The sequence below is a fragment of the Bombina bombina genome, chromosome 1 (genome assembly GCF_027579735.1).
Source record: "Bombina bombina isolate aBomBom1 chromosome 1, aBomBom1.pri, whole genome shotgun sequence".
Classification (NCBI taxonomy): Eukaryota; Metazoa; Chordata; class Amphibia; order Anura; family Bombinatoridae; genus Bombina; species Bombina bombina.
The window spans coordinates 375,737,348-375,757,891 of NC_069499.1; the positions used below are offsets into that span (position 1 = coordinate 375,737,348).

General features: G+C 38.5%; 1 protein-coding gene across 1 annotated transcript in view; it reads right to left on the reverse strand.

Annotated features, from left to right (window-relative positions):
• Positions 1 to 20,544, reverse strand: part of LRP1B (LDL receptor related protein 1B) — a 2,715,774-nt gene that overhangs the window by 203,390 nt on the left and 2,491,840 nt on the right. The window contains exon 76 of the mRNA XM_053698264.1: positions 169 to 303. Within this exon, the coding sequence (XP_053554239.1) occupies positions 169 to 303 (135 nt within the window). The remainder of the gene's footprint in view (positions 1 to 168; positions 304 to 20,544) is intronic.

A 20,544-nucleotide genomic window follows, 5' to 3' on the forward strand; every position in this document is an offset into this window, starting at 1 on the left:
AGGTGATCCAGTCTTAGTCATTTATGCATGAAAGAGTTGCTTTTTCCCAAAAGCATATTGCATCGTTTTGGTAGGCAGATAATCTCTTAATGTACACAACTTTTACAATGAAAACAGGTTTTAAACATCCTAATGTAGTCTTGTTTAGCATACCGTAAAGGAACTTACCTTCACATTGCTTGTTTTGCAAGTTTCTCTGGAATCCTGCATTGCACTGGCAAAAAGCAGGCGCTTTTGTGTTATTACAGTATGCATCATCTCCACATGGGTTTATATCAGAATCACAGGAATATTCACTGTACTCTGGTGAGAATTAAGAGTCACAATTAACATAAAACTATAACAAAAATATTTTATATGACCAACACTTTTCATATTAAAACCTATCAATCAAATGCTAAGGGGGCATTAAGCTCAACATTTTTGCCCATAAAATGTTAAATTATGTATTACAAAAAACAAAACAAAAACAGGACTCTTACATTATTTATTTTGCCTACTTCCATTTCCCCCAGAGAGGTTTGGTTGCATTCCATGGAATGCATAATTCTGACCCTACTAATGTTGCACATTGATAGGTTATGTGTGAAGGAGCTCCATTATATCTATCCATAATTAGCCACAACATACAAAGTAAATGAAACATTTAGGGGCTATTTAAGGGGTCTTGGGCTTGCAAAAACAAAATGTATGCTTACCTGATAAATTTCATTCTTTCCGAACATGGAGAGTCCATGACGTCATTCCAATTACTAGTGGAATATTCAACTCCTGGCTAGCAGGAGGAGGCAAAGAGCACCCCAGCAAAGCTGTTAAGTGTAACTTCCCTTACCCATAATCCCCAGTCATTCAGCCGAAGGAAAAAGAAGAAACACAAAGGTGAACAGGTGCCTGAGGTTTACTCAAGAAAACTGCCAAATTTTAATGAAAAAAAAAGAAATTTATCAGGTAAGCATACATTTTGTTTTCTTTCCTATGACATGGAGAGTCCACAGTGTCATTCCAATTACTAGTGGGAACCAATGCCCAAGCTAGAGTATACTGAATGAACAGGGAGAGAGAACAAGGCAGGAGGACTTAAACAGAAGGCACCACTGATTGAATAACCTTTCTCCCAAAAGAGGTCTCAGAGGCAAAAGTATCAAATTTATAGAATTTGGAAAAAGTATGCAAAGAGAACCATGATGCCGCCTTGCAAATCTGCTCCACAGAAGCTTCATTCTTGAAAACCCAAGAAGAGGAAAAAACCCTAGTGAAATGAGCCATAATTTTCTCAGGAGGTTGCTGTCCAGCAGTCTCATAAGCAAAATGAATCATACTTCTTTACCAGAGGGAAAGAGTAGTTGTAAGAGTTTGATCTTAGTAAATACAAATATGGTTTTGTAGCAATATTTGATACCCAGAGGTTAATAATGAATCAGTGGGTTAATTAATATTGCAGTTAATATATAAGTATTCTCAGCTTCCAGCAGCACCTGAGAACAGCTAAGGAATTAGATTATCCTGATTAAACTGAAAAGCAGGATAAGTGAATTACTTAGTAACCTTTTTTAAATTAATCTTGCTGTAAAAATGAGGCAGACCAAAGATTATTGTAATCAAAAAGGCAAATATGTACAAGAAAAAGATATCACAATCCATTTTGTGCAAAAAGTTCCCAATTAGGTTAGTTTAGAAATGATTAAACAATTTAAACCTTTAGTTAGAGAAATAAATATAGTTCCTTTTCTTAAGGTTGAAATAATAAGCGGTGCAGTTTGAATCAGTAACAAACTTTAACTTCAGTTTGCAACAATTAATTAGTAGCAAGATATTCAATGAAGACAATTAATGTTAGCACAGTTCATTGTATGAAATGAAAATACTTGCGGTTAGTTGTAGTCCTTAAAAATGCAGGTAATAAACAGCTGCTGTGAGAGCTTTACACAGAAAAGGATCCGGATTAACTTTAGAGAGAGATTGCTTCTAATTAGCAGAAGGAGATTCAGTAATGATCAGCTATGAGAGGAAGCATGCAGAGGATCTGTGAGCTGAATTCTAGTGAAAGGAGAATTGTAAGTTCTAGTGAAAGGAGAATTGTAAGTAGATTGTAAGTTCCCACGTGAATAGGGCCCTCAATCCCTCCTGTATGTGTTTGTAAATTTTGTCCTGTATCTTACAAGTCTTGTATTGTTTTATTTAAATGAATTGTATGCATGGTCAGCACTGCGGAATATGTTGGCGCTTAATAAATAAAGTATAATAATAATAATAATAATAATAATAATAATAATAATGAGAAGCAGCTTCAGTTAGTGAAGAGATCCTGATACTGCAGAGGCTTGACTTGAACTGGAAACAGGAAGTAATCACAGGAAGTTGTCCTAGAGCAAGCAGGTGCAGTAACAACTACACTCTATGCGAACAAAATAATCAAGCAATGATAGTTTGAGATTTGATGTTTAAATAGGCTGAAAAATAGGAGGAGCCATGATGTCATTTATGACAGGCTGTGATATATGACAGGCTATGATAGAAGCATTACAGTAGTAGAAGAGCCTTCTGACACTTACGCTTTCCAGAGAAAACAAAAAACAGGGCAGAAGATTGTCGAAAATCTTTAGTAGTTGAAGGTAAAATTTTAGCGCATGCACCACATCCAAGTTATGCAAAAGACGTTCCTTATGAGAAGAAGGTTAGGACAAAAAGAAGGAACTACAATTTCCTGATTAATGTTTTGATTCGACACTACCTTAGGGAGAAACCCCAAATTAGTACAAAGGACTGCCATATCCGCATGAAAAATAAGGTACGGGGAATCACACTGCAGAGCTGAAAACTCTGCGAGTGGAAGAAATAGCAAGGAGAAACAAAACCTTCCAAGATAACAACTTTATATCAACTCAACAACATGCATCAGCTCAAATGGAGCCTGCTGCAAAACAGTAAAACAATTTACTGTATAAATGCAAAAAGGTATTGAGCAAAAACACTCAGTCTCCATGATAACGATAAAACACATAAGAAATGTGAAAATTAACATTAAATAAATAGAGACTGATAGGCAAGTAATAGAGCAGAATTTTGAAACACCCCATTCAAAATGAAGCTCTGTGTCTATTATGAATCACCATGATAGAAAGTATAAAAACATATCACTTAAAATTGCAGCTCATAATATTTACAGCTGTTGTGCTAGGATAAAGATCCTAAACATTGACACACTATCATAACAGAAAAAAGATTGACTGTGTAAATACAACAGGGTCATTGCTGTAGATACATAAAGTCTCTTACTGGAGACCCCAAACACTAAGCCCGCAAGGCATAACAAAGAAAAGGCACACACTGTGATCACCACAAACAGGGGTTAGAGAGTGTACACTTAACATTGAAATTGAATTAGGCCCCACCCACAAAGTGTCCATTCTTTCAGTGTACATAAACTGCACCATAATATACATAAAAAAAAACCATAGTAGCGATACACAGAGCAGGCTGACATTGTCTCTAGATGGAAAGACACACAATATAAGCGCTATAAGAACCACCAACAATGGCGATTCACTCAATGCATTCCCTCCATAAAGAAAGAAGTCTACACAACTCCGCCTTTAGAAACCTTCCATGTAAAACGATCACCTTGCTGTGATCTAGGATAGCAGAAGGAGGAAACAATTAACCGGCATAATGGCCAGAAGCAAATGTCCATTTCCGTCACAAATAACAGGCGCTTAAATTCACTGCACAATAACAGCTGCGAAATAAGCTCCTTACAAAAAGAGAGGCTATAACATTGATAAAAACAATAACATAAAACAGCCATAAATATTGAGCCTATAAGAATCATAAGACTGGTTAACCTGCTATCCACAGATACATAACCATCTGCCTCCATGCAGAAAAAAGTTACACACTCTAAGACTTAGGAAAGGATTGTTAAGTCTAGAAATACTTTCCCCAAACAGGAATTAAAAAAAACATTGGCCACTTAAAAACGCTGAATTTACCTCTACAAATAAGGGATAATTAAAAAATTAAACCCCACACAAGGAGTACATTGTAACCCTTAATATCCCCTTCCAGGGATATACAGACTTCCCTCAATGATTAATGGAAAAAAAGGCCACAGAAAAATCCCTTGCATGAGAGGGGCTCTGAACTGCGTGACTACTAGATCATAGCGTGCACTTGTCTCTGATTAATTGAGAAAGAGTGATGAAAAACCGCCACTACAGGGAGGGAGAATACAAACCTAGAATTAACAAAGTTCACTGGAAGTCATAGTTTGAGGCCAATAAATCACCTTCCCTCATTGCCCACCCTCATTGGAGTGTACCCAGCAAATAAAATAAAAAGTTCCTCACTCCTATCATGTCTCATTAGATCACAAGCCATGGGGGCAATATACAGGGACTCACGGTTAGAAGTCTTCATCCTTCTCACCAACTCCAGGTCTTAATGATTCAGTCGATCTCAGACAGGGACCTACAGTCAAATAAAGAACAGACTAACCAACCCTGGCTTTCTATATATGGGGTAGCAATAATGTTAGAAATAAAGCAAAGACAACCTTGCCGCTTTCTAACTGCTAAGAGCCACCATTACTCTTACTAAAGAGATTGACATGGACACAGCATAGCCCAATCCTTGCTTGCAGGGAAAGTACCCATGAAAGGATTAAATATCTTCAGACCCCAACTTTGCACATCCTCCATTGACAGAGACAGAGAATAACTGGAGATTATGGGTAAGGGAAGTTAAACTTAACAGCTTTGCTGGGGTGCTCTTTTCCTCCTCCTGCTGGCCAGGAGCTGAATATCCCACTAGTAATTGGAATGACTTTGTGGACTCTCCATGTCATAGGATAGAAATTATGTATTTTTTTTCAATCAACTGACAATTTATTTTCCTTGCAGATCTTTGGAATGCAGTGAATGATTTATGGTTCATAAATAAAACAACAATAAGTATGGGATTTAGTCTACATAAAAACTTGTCCTTGATCTACAACTTGCAACTGCTATTGCCTTATATGATAAACATGGCTGTGTTAACCCCTTAACGACCTGTACAACGTTGGTCGTTATGCCCTTAAGGACCAGCGACGTACCCTGTATGTAGCTGCAGTCCTGGACTTATCTCTGCCGCAATCTCACTCAAAAGAGCAAGATTGCTCTATTTCTGCATGCCCCACGAGCGGGGCACTGCAGAAATAGATGTGAAGAGTTGTTGATGCAGAGAAGGCCACTCTGTGGCCCTCTCTGCATCAGCCAGTGGTGGTGCCGATCGTTGGTGGGTGGGAGCAATTGCAGGGAGACGGGTGGGGGGCCCATCACTGGTGAACTTCCATCCAACACTCGCCGGTGCATGCAGGAGTACTCGCGGTGGGTGGGGGGCGTGTGGTGGGAGAGAGAGGGGGAAATAATGTTGGGAAAGGGATATGGAATTGGGGTAGGGTATTGAGGAGGGGTAAGCTACACTACAGAAAAAAAATATTGATAACAAAAATTGGGCACAATTTATTGAAAAGCAGGTACTGGCAAACAGCAGAAAAAGCCTTTTATTTTACACTGGCAGACTTTCTGCCAGTACTTAAGATGGCAGGGACAAATGTGGGGTGGGGGGAGGGAAGAGAGCTGTTTGGGAGGGATCAGGGGGTGGGATATGTCAGGTGGGAGGCTGATCTCTACACCAAAGCTAAAATTAACCCCACAAGCTCCCTAATTAACCCCTTCACTGCTGGGCATAATACACGTGTGGTGCGCAGCCGCATTTAGCAGTCTTCTAATTACCAAAAAGCAATGCCAAAGCCATATATGTCTGCTTTTTCTGAACAAAGGGGATCCCAGAGAAGCATTTACAACCATGTGTGCCATGATTGCACTAACTGTTTGTAAATAATTTCAGTGAGAAACCTAAAATTGTGAAAAAGTTAATAATTATTTTTATTTGATCGCATTTGCCGGTGATATTGTGGTATGAAATATACCAAAATGGGCCTATATCAATACTTTGGGTTGTCTACTACACTACACTAAAGCTAAAATTAACTCTATAAGCTCCCTAATTAACCCCTTCACTGCTGGGCATAATACACGTGTGGTGTGCAGTGGCATTTAGTGGCCTTCTGATTACCAAAAACCAACACCAAATGCATATATGTCTGCTATTTCTGAACAAAGGGCATCCCAGAGAAGCATTTACAACCATTTGTACCATAATTGCACAAGCTGTTTGTAAATAATTTCAGTGAGAAATCTAAAGTTTGTGAAAAAGTTTGTGAAAAAATTAACTATATATTTGATCGCATTTGGCAGTGAAATGGTGGCATGACATATACCAAAATGGGCCTAGATCAATACTTTGGGTTGTTAACTAAAAAAAAAAATATATACATGTGAAGGGTTATTCAAGGATTTCTGACAGCTATCAGTGTTTCAATGTAACTATTGCTAATTTTGAAAAAAAAAAAAAATATTTGAAAATAGCAAAGTGCTACTTGTACTTACCCTATAACTTGCAAAAAAAAGCAAATACCATGTTAACATTGGGTATTTATAAACTTAGGACAAAATTTAGAAACTATTTAGCATTGGTGTTTTTTGGTGGTTGTAGATGTGTAACAGATTTTGGGGATCAAAGTTAGAAAAAGTGTGCTTTTTTTCATTTTTTTCATCATATTTTATCATTTTTTTAATAGTAAATTATAAGATATAATGAAATGATGGTATTTTTAAAAAGTCCATTTAATGGCGAGAAAAATTAAATATAATATGTGTGGGTAGAGTAAATTAGTAAGAGGAAAATTACAGCTAAACACAAACACAGTAGAAATGTAAAAATAGCCCTGGTCCTTAAGGGAAGGAAATTGAAAAATGAGCTTGTCCTTAAGGAGTTAAAGATTATTATATTGCTGCATATGACTACTGTCATATCACCTCATGTTATATGTGGCCTGTGGACTGGAGCTAAGCAACAATAAAATGGATTTCTTTGTTGGAATTTTAGATATAAACGCGATCACATTTGAGCTTTTTTTATGCAATATTTGCAAAGGGTGCTCAAATTTTGTGCTTCAATTATCAAGCAGCAGACGTGGCTTCTGAGCTATTTTGGGGAAGACTTGCTAATGCCGACCACAACTTATTTACCTCTCTGCCACCTCCAAGTTTCAGGGTGATTGACAGACTGTGCTGTCTTGCTATTAGTTATACAAGAGCAGGGGTGGCGCTGCACTAGGATTCCCTTATGCATGTTAAATGATGGCAGTGGACAAACAAGATTAATTTGATAAAAGGGGGCCTTTATCTAACTAAGGTAAATGGAAGCAATAACAAAACTATACAGTTTCTGAAAAATAAAACTTTTAATTGGTCACTTAAAGGATTTCATCTCACTCTCTTGTCCAAATAAACTTATATTTTGGATAATTAAATATATATTAAACCATTTTCTTGGCTACTTAAAGGAAAATTAGTGGCTAAAATGGTTTTAACGGAAAATAGCATTCTGCATGCCTACAGTGAAAGTTGAACTTAAAGAAGCAGTTGAATGATAAGCAAATAGTAGTTTTCAAAATATATCTGATACATCAGATGAGAGTGCTATTTAATGTATAAAAATGGTTTAAAGGTCTATTGAAAAAAAAAAATGAAAACTAATCATAACCAATTTGGTTCCAATGGGGCTGTGTTTGGGATGAAAATCTGTTACAGTTTTACAAGGAAGAGAAAGATAATAAATAAAATATAGTCTAACTCCTAAAGCAGCAAATGTGATTAATGTTTTAATTTAGTTAACCTACAAACTATAATAAAAAAACAAATAAGGAAAAAACAGCCCTTGGCACTAGTGTTTGCAGCCCCAGGGAAAAAGTATAACTATGAATAGGTGCCACAATTTTGTGGTCCCAGGAAAAAGCAGAGCTAAATATGTGCTTTGGGGACTTCAGGTAAGTGGGCAAACTCATATACGGCAGACAGAGGGTGCTCTGCATCATTACCTAAATCTGGTGCTGTAGCACTAGATGTTTTAAAGGAAATAGAGAGCTTCATTTATTAAAGGTCGGGTGGACCAGGGTCGGCTCCAGAACGAATGAAATGGGGGGGCATTTTTTTTTTTACGAGAGGGCACGCATTTAAAAAGCATGTATGAGAGTCAAAATAAGAGCAGACCTACTGTGGCAGTCCAGTGGTTACATTTATCAGATCTCTGGCTGTGCAGGAGTTAGATTTGTTTATATTTCTGGAAGTGCAGCGGTTACATGTGTCATATCTCAAGGAGTGTAGGGGTTACATTTATAAGATGTCTGGCAGTGCCGCAGCAGTTACATTTACCAGATTTATGGCAGTGCAGGGGTTACATTTGTCATATCTCAGGAATGCCTCCCACATATGACACAGCCAGTGGACACTGTTTGCATGTGTAGCTCTACCAATGACCCTACTAATGATCAAATAAGCTTTTATGTGACAATAAGTTTGAGTGCAAAGCAGTACATTACTTGTACAGATAGTAATAATGATATTTACCAGCACACACAGTATATACAGTATGTATATACACACAAATTATACTGTATATATACTGTACACACATACAGTATATATATATATATCTATATATATATATATATATATATATATATATATACACACATACACACACACATATACATACAGGGAGTGCAGAATTATTAGGCAAGTTGTATTTTTGAGGATTAATTTTATTATTGAACAACAACCATGTTCTCAATAAACCCAAAAAACTCATTAATATCAAAGCTGAATAGTTTCGGAAGTAGTTTTTAGTTTGTTTTTAGTTATAGCTATTTTAGGGGGATATCTGTGTGTGCAGGTGAATATTACTGTGCATAATTATTAGGCAACTTAACAAAAAACAAATATATACCCATTTCAATTATTTATTTTTACCAGTGAAACCAATATAACATCTCAACATTCACAAATATACATTTCTGACATTCAAAAACAAAACAAAAACAAATCAGTGACCAATATAGCCACCTTTCTTTGCAAGGACACTCAAAAGCCTGCCATCCATGGATTCTGTCAGTGTTTTTATCTGTTCACCATCAACATTGCGTGCAGCAGCAACCACAGCCTCCCAGACACTGTTCAGAGAGGTGTGCTGTTTTCCCTCCTTGTAAATCTCACATTTGATGATGGACCACAGGTTCTCAATGGGGTTCAGATCAGGTGAACAAGGAGGCCATGTCATTAGATTTTCTTCTTTTATACCCTTTCTTGCCAGCCACGCTGTGGAGTACTTGGACGCGTGTGATGGAGCATTGTCCTGCATGAAAATCAAGTTTTTCTTGAAGGATGCAGACTTCTTCCTGTACCACTGCTTGAAGAAGGTGTCTTCCAGAAACTGGCAGTAGGACTGGGAGTTGAGCTTGACTCCATCCTCAACCCTAAAAGGCCCCACAAGCTTATCTTTGATGATACCAGCCCAAAACAATACTCCACCTCCACCTTGCTGGCGTCTGAGTCGGACTGGAGCTCTCTGCCCTTTACCAATCCAGCCACGGGCCCATCCATCTGGCCCATCAAGACTCACTCTCATTTCATCAGTCCATAAAACCTTAGAAAAATCAGTCTTGAGATATTTCTTGGCCCAATCTTGACGTTTCAGCTTGTGTGTCTTGTTCAGTGGTGGTCGTCTTTCAGCCTTTCTTACCTTGGCCATGTCTCTGAGTATTGCACACCTTGTGCTTTTGGGCACTCCAGTGATGTTGCAGCTCTGAAATATGGCCAAACTGGTGACAAGTGGCATCTTGGCAGCTGCACGCTTGACTTTTCTCAGTTCATGGGCAGTTATTTTGCGCCTTGGTTTTTCCACACGCTTCTTGCGACCCTGTTGACTATTTTGAATGAAACGCTTGATTGTTCGATGATCACGCTTCAGAAGCTTTGCAATTTTAAGAGTGCTGCATCCCTCTGCAAGATATCTCACTATTTTTTACTTTTCTGAGCCTGTCAAGTCCTTCTTTTGACCCATTTTGTCAAAGGAAAGGAAGTTGCCTAATAATTATGCACACCTGATATAGGGTGCTGATGTCATTAGACCACACCCCTTCTCATTACAGAGATGCGCATCACCTAATATGCTTAATTGGTAGTAGGCTTTCAATCCTATACAGCTTGGAGTAAGACAACATGCATAAAGAGGATGATGTGGTCAAAATACTAATTTGCCTAATAATTCTTCACTCCCTGTGTGTGTATATGTATGTATATATATATATATATATATATATATATATATATATATATATATATATATATATATATATATATATATATATATATATATATAAATAAAACAACCTTGGGGACAAATAGGAGATGTTTTGAAACATGTAAATAATAAACATAAGGCTATTTCACTCATTGTCCCACAGCTACATGTGAAGTGTGTGTATTGAGCTCTTATAATCTGACACACATTTTACACTGATCACTGCAGATAAAGCAGGCACAATGCACACTTGTTGTTTTGTGTGACCTTTAGTGGGGAAACCAAGGAATTCCCAATTTGCTTCTTTATCTGTGGCTGCCAGGACATAAAGCACAATAGGGAAGGGATACTACTCTCACACACACATTGGTTATATTGCTGTGTTTTCACAAAATGACTTCTGCCTTCCCTCTCACTGACCGTTAGCTTCTCCCAGCACTTCCTCCAGAGGTCTGATGATGTCATCATCTCACTTCAGCTCCTTGGGCTAGCAGGAGGAGGGGCAGTGCAAGTCTTAGGTTAACTGTGAGAGCACCAGCAGGGAAATGCAACTTTATTTGTTATATGGTTGTAAATAGAGGAGAGTAAAGAGATTAGCTGGGCGCTCTTAAGTGGTGGATCTCCAGGGTCCAGTGGCTGCAAATGGTTTATGCGGCATTTGGGATCCTGGACGTTCCGTCATTTTTAAAATGTAAAAAAAAAATTAATTTTTTTTTTAAAAATTAAAATAATTTCTTTTGCCCTGGGGGGCACAGCATTCCATTTGGGTGGGTATTGCCCCCCAATGCCCCCCCTTAGAGCCGACCCTAGGGTGGACATGATATGCTACTATGAATCATGTCCGCTGGACATCGCTGTGTTTAACAATGCACAAGCAATGCTTGTGTAATGCTGCCCCCTACTCGTGGGTGGCCAATCTGCCACCAGCATGGGGCTGTCAATCATCCCGAAGAAAATTGGCCTTACTGCTATAGGTTTAGACACATTTTCTAAAAATACAAAAAAAATTACACACAACTTCTTATGACAGCTAAAAGAATAGATTGAACTCCACTCTAAAAACATAAAGCACCGTACTGTATCTGGCATTGTATAGAAAGGGCTTTTTTTTTTTATCAGTTTTAAAGATTTTTATTAACTCAGTAAAATAATCAAATTAATTTAAAAAGCACTATAGTTACAATACAATATTTTTGGTGTTCCATTAATGTTTTGCTCCTGAGAAGGTAAACACGTCGGGTTGCACTTATATTACAAGTTGAAAGTAAAAAAAAATTGCAATATCGCCCCCCCCCGCCATAATCTATACCCCAATAGAAGTCAATGAAGCAAAAAAGTGGTAAAAGAACACACTACTTAAACATTAAAAGTGTGCTAACCAGAAATTAAAATATGAATATTTCTATTTATTCATAAATACATATATCTGATTTTTTTTGTACAATATATATATGTATGTATGCATGCATGTATCTCTTTGTTAAAGACCTTTGACTGCTTTTTTTTTCTAATACGTGTGACCTCATATCTTTGAGCCCTTATAACTTTTTTGTGCAATATTTTTTTTTTAATAATTTTTATTAGATGGTGTTATTATAAGTGCAAGTGTACATTGTAATGGATTTTTGATGTGTTTTGTGACACCTTTTTGTTTTGTGAATGATGTTAACATTGATATGTGAAATAAGTCAATCTGGTGCATACTTATAAATATATATCACCCGCTGCTGTAACGCATAGTTATGTCCAGCGGACAATGGCTTAGATATCATAAAATATTTGGCAATAATGCAACATTATAAAATCTATCTTAGGGTGTTTTTACAGGATAACAGAGGGTTAATCAAAGTGTGTATAAAACTCAGGGGGTTGGCCCCAGACATTGGTCTATGATTAGGGCTTATGCTGAAATGGGTCTGACGCTGAAGGCTAACTCCGATATTCTTTTAACTTTTGTTTTCCAGCATTTTATATTTTACATGGATTTTCAATAAAGGATCTATTTTTTAACCTCTGCTTACCATACTTTGTTTTGCTATGGATTGCTATTATTTGACGGCAGTTGGCATTGAGGTATTTCTATTGACCCACAGCTGTAATCCTGTTTTCCAATGTGTTGGTGCGCATACTGATGCAGCAAGGAACGAGTACTCATGGATGTAAGGTACGGATCAGATAAATCATACAAGCAATGTTATGTGATAGATTGAATTGAGTGTGAATCTTGCCCTGTGGATGTGTTATCGATAAGAGAAGTAACCGAGAACTAATTGACTTTTGATTGCGCTAAGGTAAGGTGCACCAAGGTAAGGACAACCATGACCAAAGTTTTCTCCTTTAGCAGTTCCGGGGATGAGGATAAACCTCCCAAAGTCTGCCCCCGACAGGACCTTAGGTGCAAGCGTTTCCCAGCCGTGTAGGACAAGACTTTAAAAGGAGGCCCTGTAACCCACAATAGAGGCAAAGTCCCTCCCTCCTCCTAAAGGTGCTCTCCACCACAGAGAGATGCATGAATCCCAACTGCTTTGGCTCAGCAGTACCTGGTGACTTGGGACCAGGAGGCATGGGAGGAGAGGGAGGCATGGGTGGGAATGAACACATAGGAGACAACGGAACAGGAGGCTTACGCAAGCGCTCCTTGAAAGAGGGCCTCTCTCTGAGTCTGATGTCAATTAGGATCAAAAATGACACCAATGCCTCGAGATCCTCTGATAAATCTCTGGCAGCAACTTCATCTTTAATCACATCAGAGAGCCCATGAAAGAAGGCAGCAACAAGGCTTCATTGTTCCAACCTACCTCTGCGGCAAGCGTACAGAACTCAATGGCATACTGAGCAACAGATCTCGTACCTTGCTGAATGGACATGATTCGTTTAGCAACAGAGGAGGAGAGAGCCGGAACGTCAAATACCCTTCGAAAGGAGGCCACAAATTCAGGGTAATTTGAAATCAAAGATTTATTAGTCTCCCACAAGGGATTAGCCCAGTCAAGAGCTGTGTCAGAGAGTAATGAGATGAGAAATCCCACCTTAGCTCTGTCAGAGGGAAACGCCTGAGGTAACATTTCAAAGTAAATGCCCACCTGGTTCAAAAACCATCTGCACTGAATAGGATCACCTCAATATTTCTGAGGTAGAGGTGCAGAACTGGACATGCTCCTGGTAGGACTAGTTGCAGCAGCGGAATCTGGAGCAGTCATAACTTGTGGGACACTCTGGTCCAAATGTGCAGTGCGAGTCAGCAAGGTTTGCAGGGCTAGTGCAAATTGATCCAAGCTGTGATCCTTTTCATCTATCCTGGAAATGATGGTAGGTAAAAGTGGATTATTAGCACCATCAGGATTCATGTCCCTTGCATAATGTCAGGGTGCCAAGAATCAGACTGAGACAAGAAGTGCAAAAATAATCACACCTTTATTAATAACAAAAAATTATAAAAAGTCCACAAGTCAAACAACAAGCCATGAGTCAAAGCCAGAGCTGATTGTCAGATGAGCCAAGTCAGGAGCCAAAGCGAATAGTCAGAGGAGCTGAGTCAGGAGCCAAAGCAAGTAGTCAGATGAGCCGGAATCAGGAACAAGGAGAACAGCAGAGTCAGGAACAAGCCATGGATGGATCAGGAACCAGGAGGGACATCAGACAGCCAGGTAATACACAGGAACTGGAACACAGGAACTCATAAACAGGTCTGAGACAATGCAAGGGCAAAGCATACTGAACAGAGGCCCTTCAAATAATAAGTTATGACACCACAATTCTGAGACTGTAACCTGTCTCACAAGGATGATGTACACCAGTCTGGCCATAAGAGGGCATGCAGGAAATAAAAAGCATCACACAATCTGCACCAGATTCAGCAAAAGAGGTGAGTAAAATGGCTGCCAGCAGCACATGGCAAACAAAGCAGGGAAAGAACCCTGACAGTTTGTTGATAATTTTTACAATTTCTTTACTCAGTTTATTAAACTGAGAAAAAAAAAAACTACTCTGTCTGATTTATCAATTTTCTTTCTGAGAATAGATTCTAATAGTGTCTCCCTAGGTGTTTTTAATACCTGCTCTTTTTCTCTTTTAATCAAATTATTGCGATAACCTCTTTTTTAAATAATGTTGCCATTTCCTCATCTGATTTCAGTAGATTGTCATCACTTGCAATTCTCTGTACTCTCAAAAATTGTCTTTTAGGTAGTGAATTTTCTAATGCATCTGGATGTGAACGCTCATAATGTAACTGATTGTTTTGGTCCATATACTTTATGTATAAATCTATCTCAAGACCATCATTTTTCCTGTACACCTTAGTATCTAAAAAGTTAATAGTTTCTTCCATATATATTCTACAGTGAATTGAATGTATTGTGTAGCAATATTCAAAGCAGAAACAAACTCCAATATGGTTCCAATGTAGCTTAGCCATACACCAAAATATCATCAATATAGCCCCACCAAATGGCGCCATATTGAATAAATAACATTCCTCAAATGAATCAATATATTGATTGGCATATGTAGGGGCAACGTTGGAACCCATGGCTGTTCCTTGCAATTAAAAGAAATAATTGGTCCTGAAAAAGAAAAAAAAGTTACAATATAAAATAATTTCCAGAATTTCCATCACAAAATTAGTTTATTGCTCATTATATAATGTTCACTTTGATAATACTGCTTTAACTACCCCAAGTCACTGGAGTGAGGAATGAATGTATACAAACTTTAGAAATCTAAACTAGATATATTTTTTTTCCTGGTGGCAAATCCAAATTTTGCAATTTGTTGAAGAATTCCCCTTTATCCATAATATAGGAGTTTGACCTCTCTACAAATGGTCTTAAGAGTTTGTCCAAACAAATTGCAATATTGGAGAGAATGGATCCTATCCCTGAAACAATTGGCCGACTCTAGGTTTCTTTTACATTTTATGTACTTTTGGCAGAGTATAAAAAAATTATGTCTCCTAGGGTTCACTATTATCAGAAATTAACACATATATGCTGGGATCATATCTAGTAGGCAAGAAAATACTTTTATTCATTAAGCCCATTTTTTTTAAAGAAAATTTGTCCCCAAAATTATTCTCTGATCTATTATCAGCCAAGCAAGAGCCAAATAGATTGACAGGTATATCTGAAAAGAATTATTTAAGTTCCAATGTACTGACAAATTGAAAAAAATCCTGTTGTAATACAAAACAATACAATTAATTTCAGGACAAAAAGAAAGTTTGTTTTTTTCTACTATACCAGTCTCATCAATAGTCATATTTTAATCCAAAATATTTACCATTAAAGCTTCCTTTGCGTACGTCTGAGCCGACTGTCCTGTTTGTATTCGGTCATTGCCGCTACAGGTTTTCCTGGGATGCATTCCCCCTCTCCAGAGCCATTGATGGGTTTGGAATACGCCATCAAGGAATCTGATGTATTACCTGATGCATCTGTGTTTTTGCTGGAACGATAATTTCTTCTACGGTTCCAACTGGAAGTATCCCATCTAACTTGTTGGACTGCCACTGCTATACTTCCCTTACAGTGTAAGCATGCTCGTCTCACTGGAACTTAGAATAGATTATTTCAAATCAGCAATAGTTTTATTGACCTCTTTCAGGAACCTGTCCATCTCCTCTATAGACAAACCAGACTGCAGTTCAGTCTCCATGCAAGATAGTTCTGTATATATATTGGCCAAATCTTTCAATTCTTTCACAATTAAATCAAAAGAGCATTTATTGAGAATAAACACAAATTTCTCACAATATTCCTGATTGTTACACATTAACATTGGGTGTGCATGCATTCTCAATCCCTGTGGGATATTTGCTACCCGGTGATACTCAGCCAAAGTAGTTGAGTGTAGTTCATAAGCTACTTGTTTTTGGCTAATTTCTCATAGTTGTTACTCAGTCGTTGTTGGTGAAGTTTTCAAAAAATCTCTTGCTCCACAAGCTAGAGTAGTAACCGGGCTGCATCCATATCAGAGTAGGAAAAAACCTTTTTGTGCACAAAAGCTTCTTGTCCTTCCATGCTATAGGAACACTGTACTTGAAGATATTAAATCTTTATTTAAATATAGCGAGATTCTATTAAAGGAAGCAGACAAGGGCGTTGCTGTTGTAATTTTGAACAAAGACTACTATATTAAACAGCAATTGGCTGATAGAGATGAAACACAAATAAAATTGCTGGTTTTAAAAAGGGTAACACCACAGATATCCGACCACAAGAGTTTCTCAGAGACAGTGAGGGTGATATCAGACCACCAGCCTTTGTGCCACAGACTATTGTGGCCAGTAAGGAGCAGGTTTTTCAGTTAGCCCCCAAAGGAATAGAAGGAGGTGGAAGCGTAGGCCCAGAAGAAAAGGGAAGGGCATGGGCACAGTCAAAGAGAAATGTACACAAGTACAAAATTTAAAAATTATCAATCTTTCCGAAACTGAATTGACAGACTCATAGACAGAGGTGTTAGGTTTGGGGTTGGGATTTGTTCCTACAAATACATTTATATTATTTGAAACCATTGTTGATGTTAATAGGCTTGTGATGGACCTTACATTGAGAACTTTTTTTTGGGGTTCAGATATAAGAGATGAGGCAGTGGAAATTGATAATGTCTCTAATTCACTGGATGTGGCTGAAGGTGAATTGAGTGCCCCGGGTATTTCTGATATAATAGATTTTAATGAAGGGATATATTATTTAACCCTCCATGAATTGGGGACTCTAAGTTTACACTCAGAGAGTACTATCATGTCAAATCATGTACGATTTAGACCTAAGTCCATCTTTTATCCCACCAGAGCAAGAGGCCCCTTCCTTGAGGCATTTCATCACTGAGTAGAAGAGGATCTAATTAAGCTCTCAGAGCAACCTCACAAAATAACACATAACCTGAGCCCAGCCTATAAATTGGCACTAGAACAGCTAAGTAAAAGGGAGGATATTGTAATCAAACAGGCAGGCAAGGGGGGCTGCATAATCGTGATGGGGAGAGATGATTACATCAGAGAGGCCTTACGACAGTTAACTGACACACAGGTATAAAGAGAGTTAAGCTACAATCCCACTGAGAGGTTTCGGATTAAATTAAGACATTTACTTCTGATGGTTTAATGAAGGGACTTATTGACTCTGAAACCTTTGAATACCTGATGGTACAAAAAACGGTTATTCCAATATTCCATCACCTCCCTAAGGTACATAAAACCTTGGTGGGGGTGAAAGGTAGATCGATAGTATTGGGTATAGGATCGTTATTTGAGAAATTATCAGGTTAGATTGAGTCCCTCCTTAGAACCCATCATTAATTTTTTACCGTCTTATCTCAAAGACACCACCCACCTTATACAAATTATGGAAAATGTTGAAAGGGATAATAATTGTTAGTGGTTGACGGTGGACGTGGTATGCCTCTTCTTGGCTATTCCACATGAGCACGGCATTAAGGCCATGAAATACATGTTACAACACTTCAGTAATTATCATGTGGATTTAATTGAGTTTACAGTAGAGGCACTTACGTTCCTCCTTACCCACAATTATTTCAAATTTGAACAAACTTTATCTCCAGAGACATGGGACAGCAATGGGGGCAAAATTTGCCCCTTCATATGCCAACCTGTTTATGGGTTGGTGGGAGCTGTCCCACGTCTTTGGAGACAAGAACCCATTCAGAGACAACATTAGGTCGTACAAGAGATTCATTGATGATCTTCTTTTTGTTTGGGTGGGAGAGGGTGCTGAGATACAAGACTTCATGACCTACCTCAATTCCAATGAGGTGGGCCTGGAGTTTACCTCACAGGTTGAAGTTGACACCATACCCTATTTGAATGTAAAGCTTAACCCCTTAACGACCAAGGACGTATGCCATACGTCCTCAAAAAAAATACACTTAACGCCTGAGGACGTATGGCGTACGTCCTCGGTCTGGAAAGCAGTTGGAAGCGATCCTGCTCGCTTCCAGCTGCTTTCCGGTTATTGCAGTGATGCCTCAACATCGAGGCATCCTGCAATAACCCCCCTTGGCCATCCGATGCAGAGAGAGCCACTCTGTGGCCCTCTCTGCACCGGACATCGATGGCCGGTTTCGTTGGTGGGTGGGAGCCAGTCTGGGTATCGATGGGCCGTATGATGTGGAGGGGGGCGGGATCGTGGGCAGGAACGCCGTGTGCGTGCGCACGCGTGCACGGGGGGGGGGGGGGCGCGCACGGGGGTAGGGAGCGGGTGGGAACCGCTACACTACAGAAAAATTATGTAAAAAAAAGTGGCAGTGAGGGCCAAAAAGATTGAAAGTATTTTCGATCTAAGAGATCTGGGGTGGGGGGTTGGTCTTTTGGGGGGGCAAGCTACACTACAGAAAAATATTTAAAAAAATAAAAAAAACAATAGTTTTACTATAAACTGGGTACTGGCAGACAGCTGCCAGTACCAAAGATGGCTACTAATAAGTTAGAGGGGGATGGTTAAAGAGCTGTCTGGGGGGTATCAGGGAGGTTGGGGGCTAAGGGGTATCCTCCATGGCAGCATATGTAAATATGCCTTAAAAAAATTTTTTTTATCAAGGATAGCTTTTTTTTTTTTAGTACTGGCAGACTTTCTGCCAGTACTTAACATGGCAGGGGCAATTGTGGGGTGGGGGAGGGAAGAGAGCTGTTTGGGAGGGATCAGGAGGTGTAATGTATCAGGTGGGAGGCTGATCTCTACACTAAAGCTAAAATTAACCCTGCAAGCTCCCTACATGCTACCTAATTAACCCCTTCACTGCTAGCCATAATACACATGTGATGCGCAGCGGCATTTAGCGGCTTTCCAATTACCAAAAAGCAATGCCAAAGCCATATAAGTCTGCTATTTCTGAAGAAAGGGGATCCCAGAGAAGCATTTACAACCATTTGTGCCATAATTGTACAAGCTGTTTGTAAATGATTTCAGTGAGAAACCTAAAATTGTGAAAAATGTAACTTTTTTTTTTATTTAATCGCATTTGGCGGTGAAATGGTGGCATGAAATATACCAAAATGGGCCTAGATCAATACTTAGGGCTGTCTACTACACTACAATAAAGCTAAAATTAACCCTACAAGCTACCTACATGCTCCCTAATGAACCCCTTCATTGCTGGGCATAATACACGTGTGGTGCGCAGTGGCATTTAGCGGCCTTCTAATTACCAAAAAGCAACACCAAATCCATATATGTCTGCTATTTATGAAAAAAGGGGATCCCAGAGAAGCATTTACAACCATTTGTGCCATAATTGCACAAGCTGTTTGTAAATAAATTCAGTGAGAAACCTAAAGTTTGTAACAAAATGTGTGAAAAAGTGAACAATTTTTTTTATTTGATCGCATTTGGTGGTGAAATGGTGGCATGAAATATACCAAAATGGGCCTAGATCAATACTTTGGGATGTCTTCTAAAAAAAATATATACATGTCAAGGGATATTCAGGGATTCCTGGAAGATATCAGTGTTCCAATGTAACTAGCGCTAAGTTTGAAAAAAAGTGGTTTGGAAATAGCAAAGTGCTACTTGTATTTATTGCCCTATAACTTGCAAAAAAAGCAAAGAACATGTAAATATTGGGTATTTCTAAACTCAGGACAAAATTTGGAAACTATTTAGCATGGGTGTTTTTTGGTGGTTGTAGATGTGTAACAGATTTTGGGGGTCAAAGTTAGAAAAAGTGTGTTTTTTTCCATTTTTTCCTCATATTTTATATTTTTTTTTATAGTAAATTATAATATATGATGAAAATAATGGTATCTTTAGAAAGTCCATTTAATGGCAAGAAAAACGGTATATAATATGTGTGGGTACAGTAAATGAGTAAGAGTAAAATTACAGCTAAACACAAACACTGCAGAAATGTAAAAATAGCCTTGGTCCCAAACGGTCAGAAAATGGAAAAGTGCTGTGGTCATTAAGGGGTTAAAGGTGATATAATGAGTGGAAAAATACTTACAACTCTTTATCGGAAACCTATCACATCTAACTCCTTGCTTCATGATAGGAGTAATAATCCTCGTCATACAGGATTTGGGGTGGCCAAGGGGCAGTTTATGAGGATCAAGCGGAACTGATTCTTGGAAGAAGACTTCAATTAGGAGAGCGAAAAATTGAAGCGGCTCCTGACTGAGAGGGGTTATTCACGGAAAGTGATAAACAGAGCATACCTGGAAGTCAGTAGAATGGATCATAACAACATGTTGAGGGGCACTAACAATAGCCATGCCAGGAGAGGTTATGACATACAGAGACCAACAATAGTCACTACCTACAGCCTTCAGTTTAAAGGGACAGT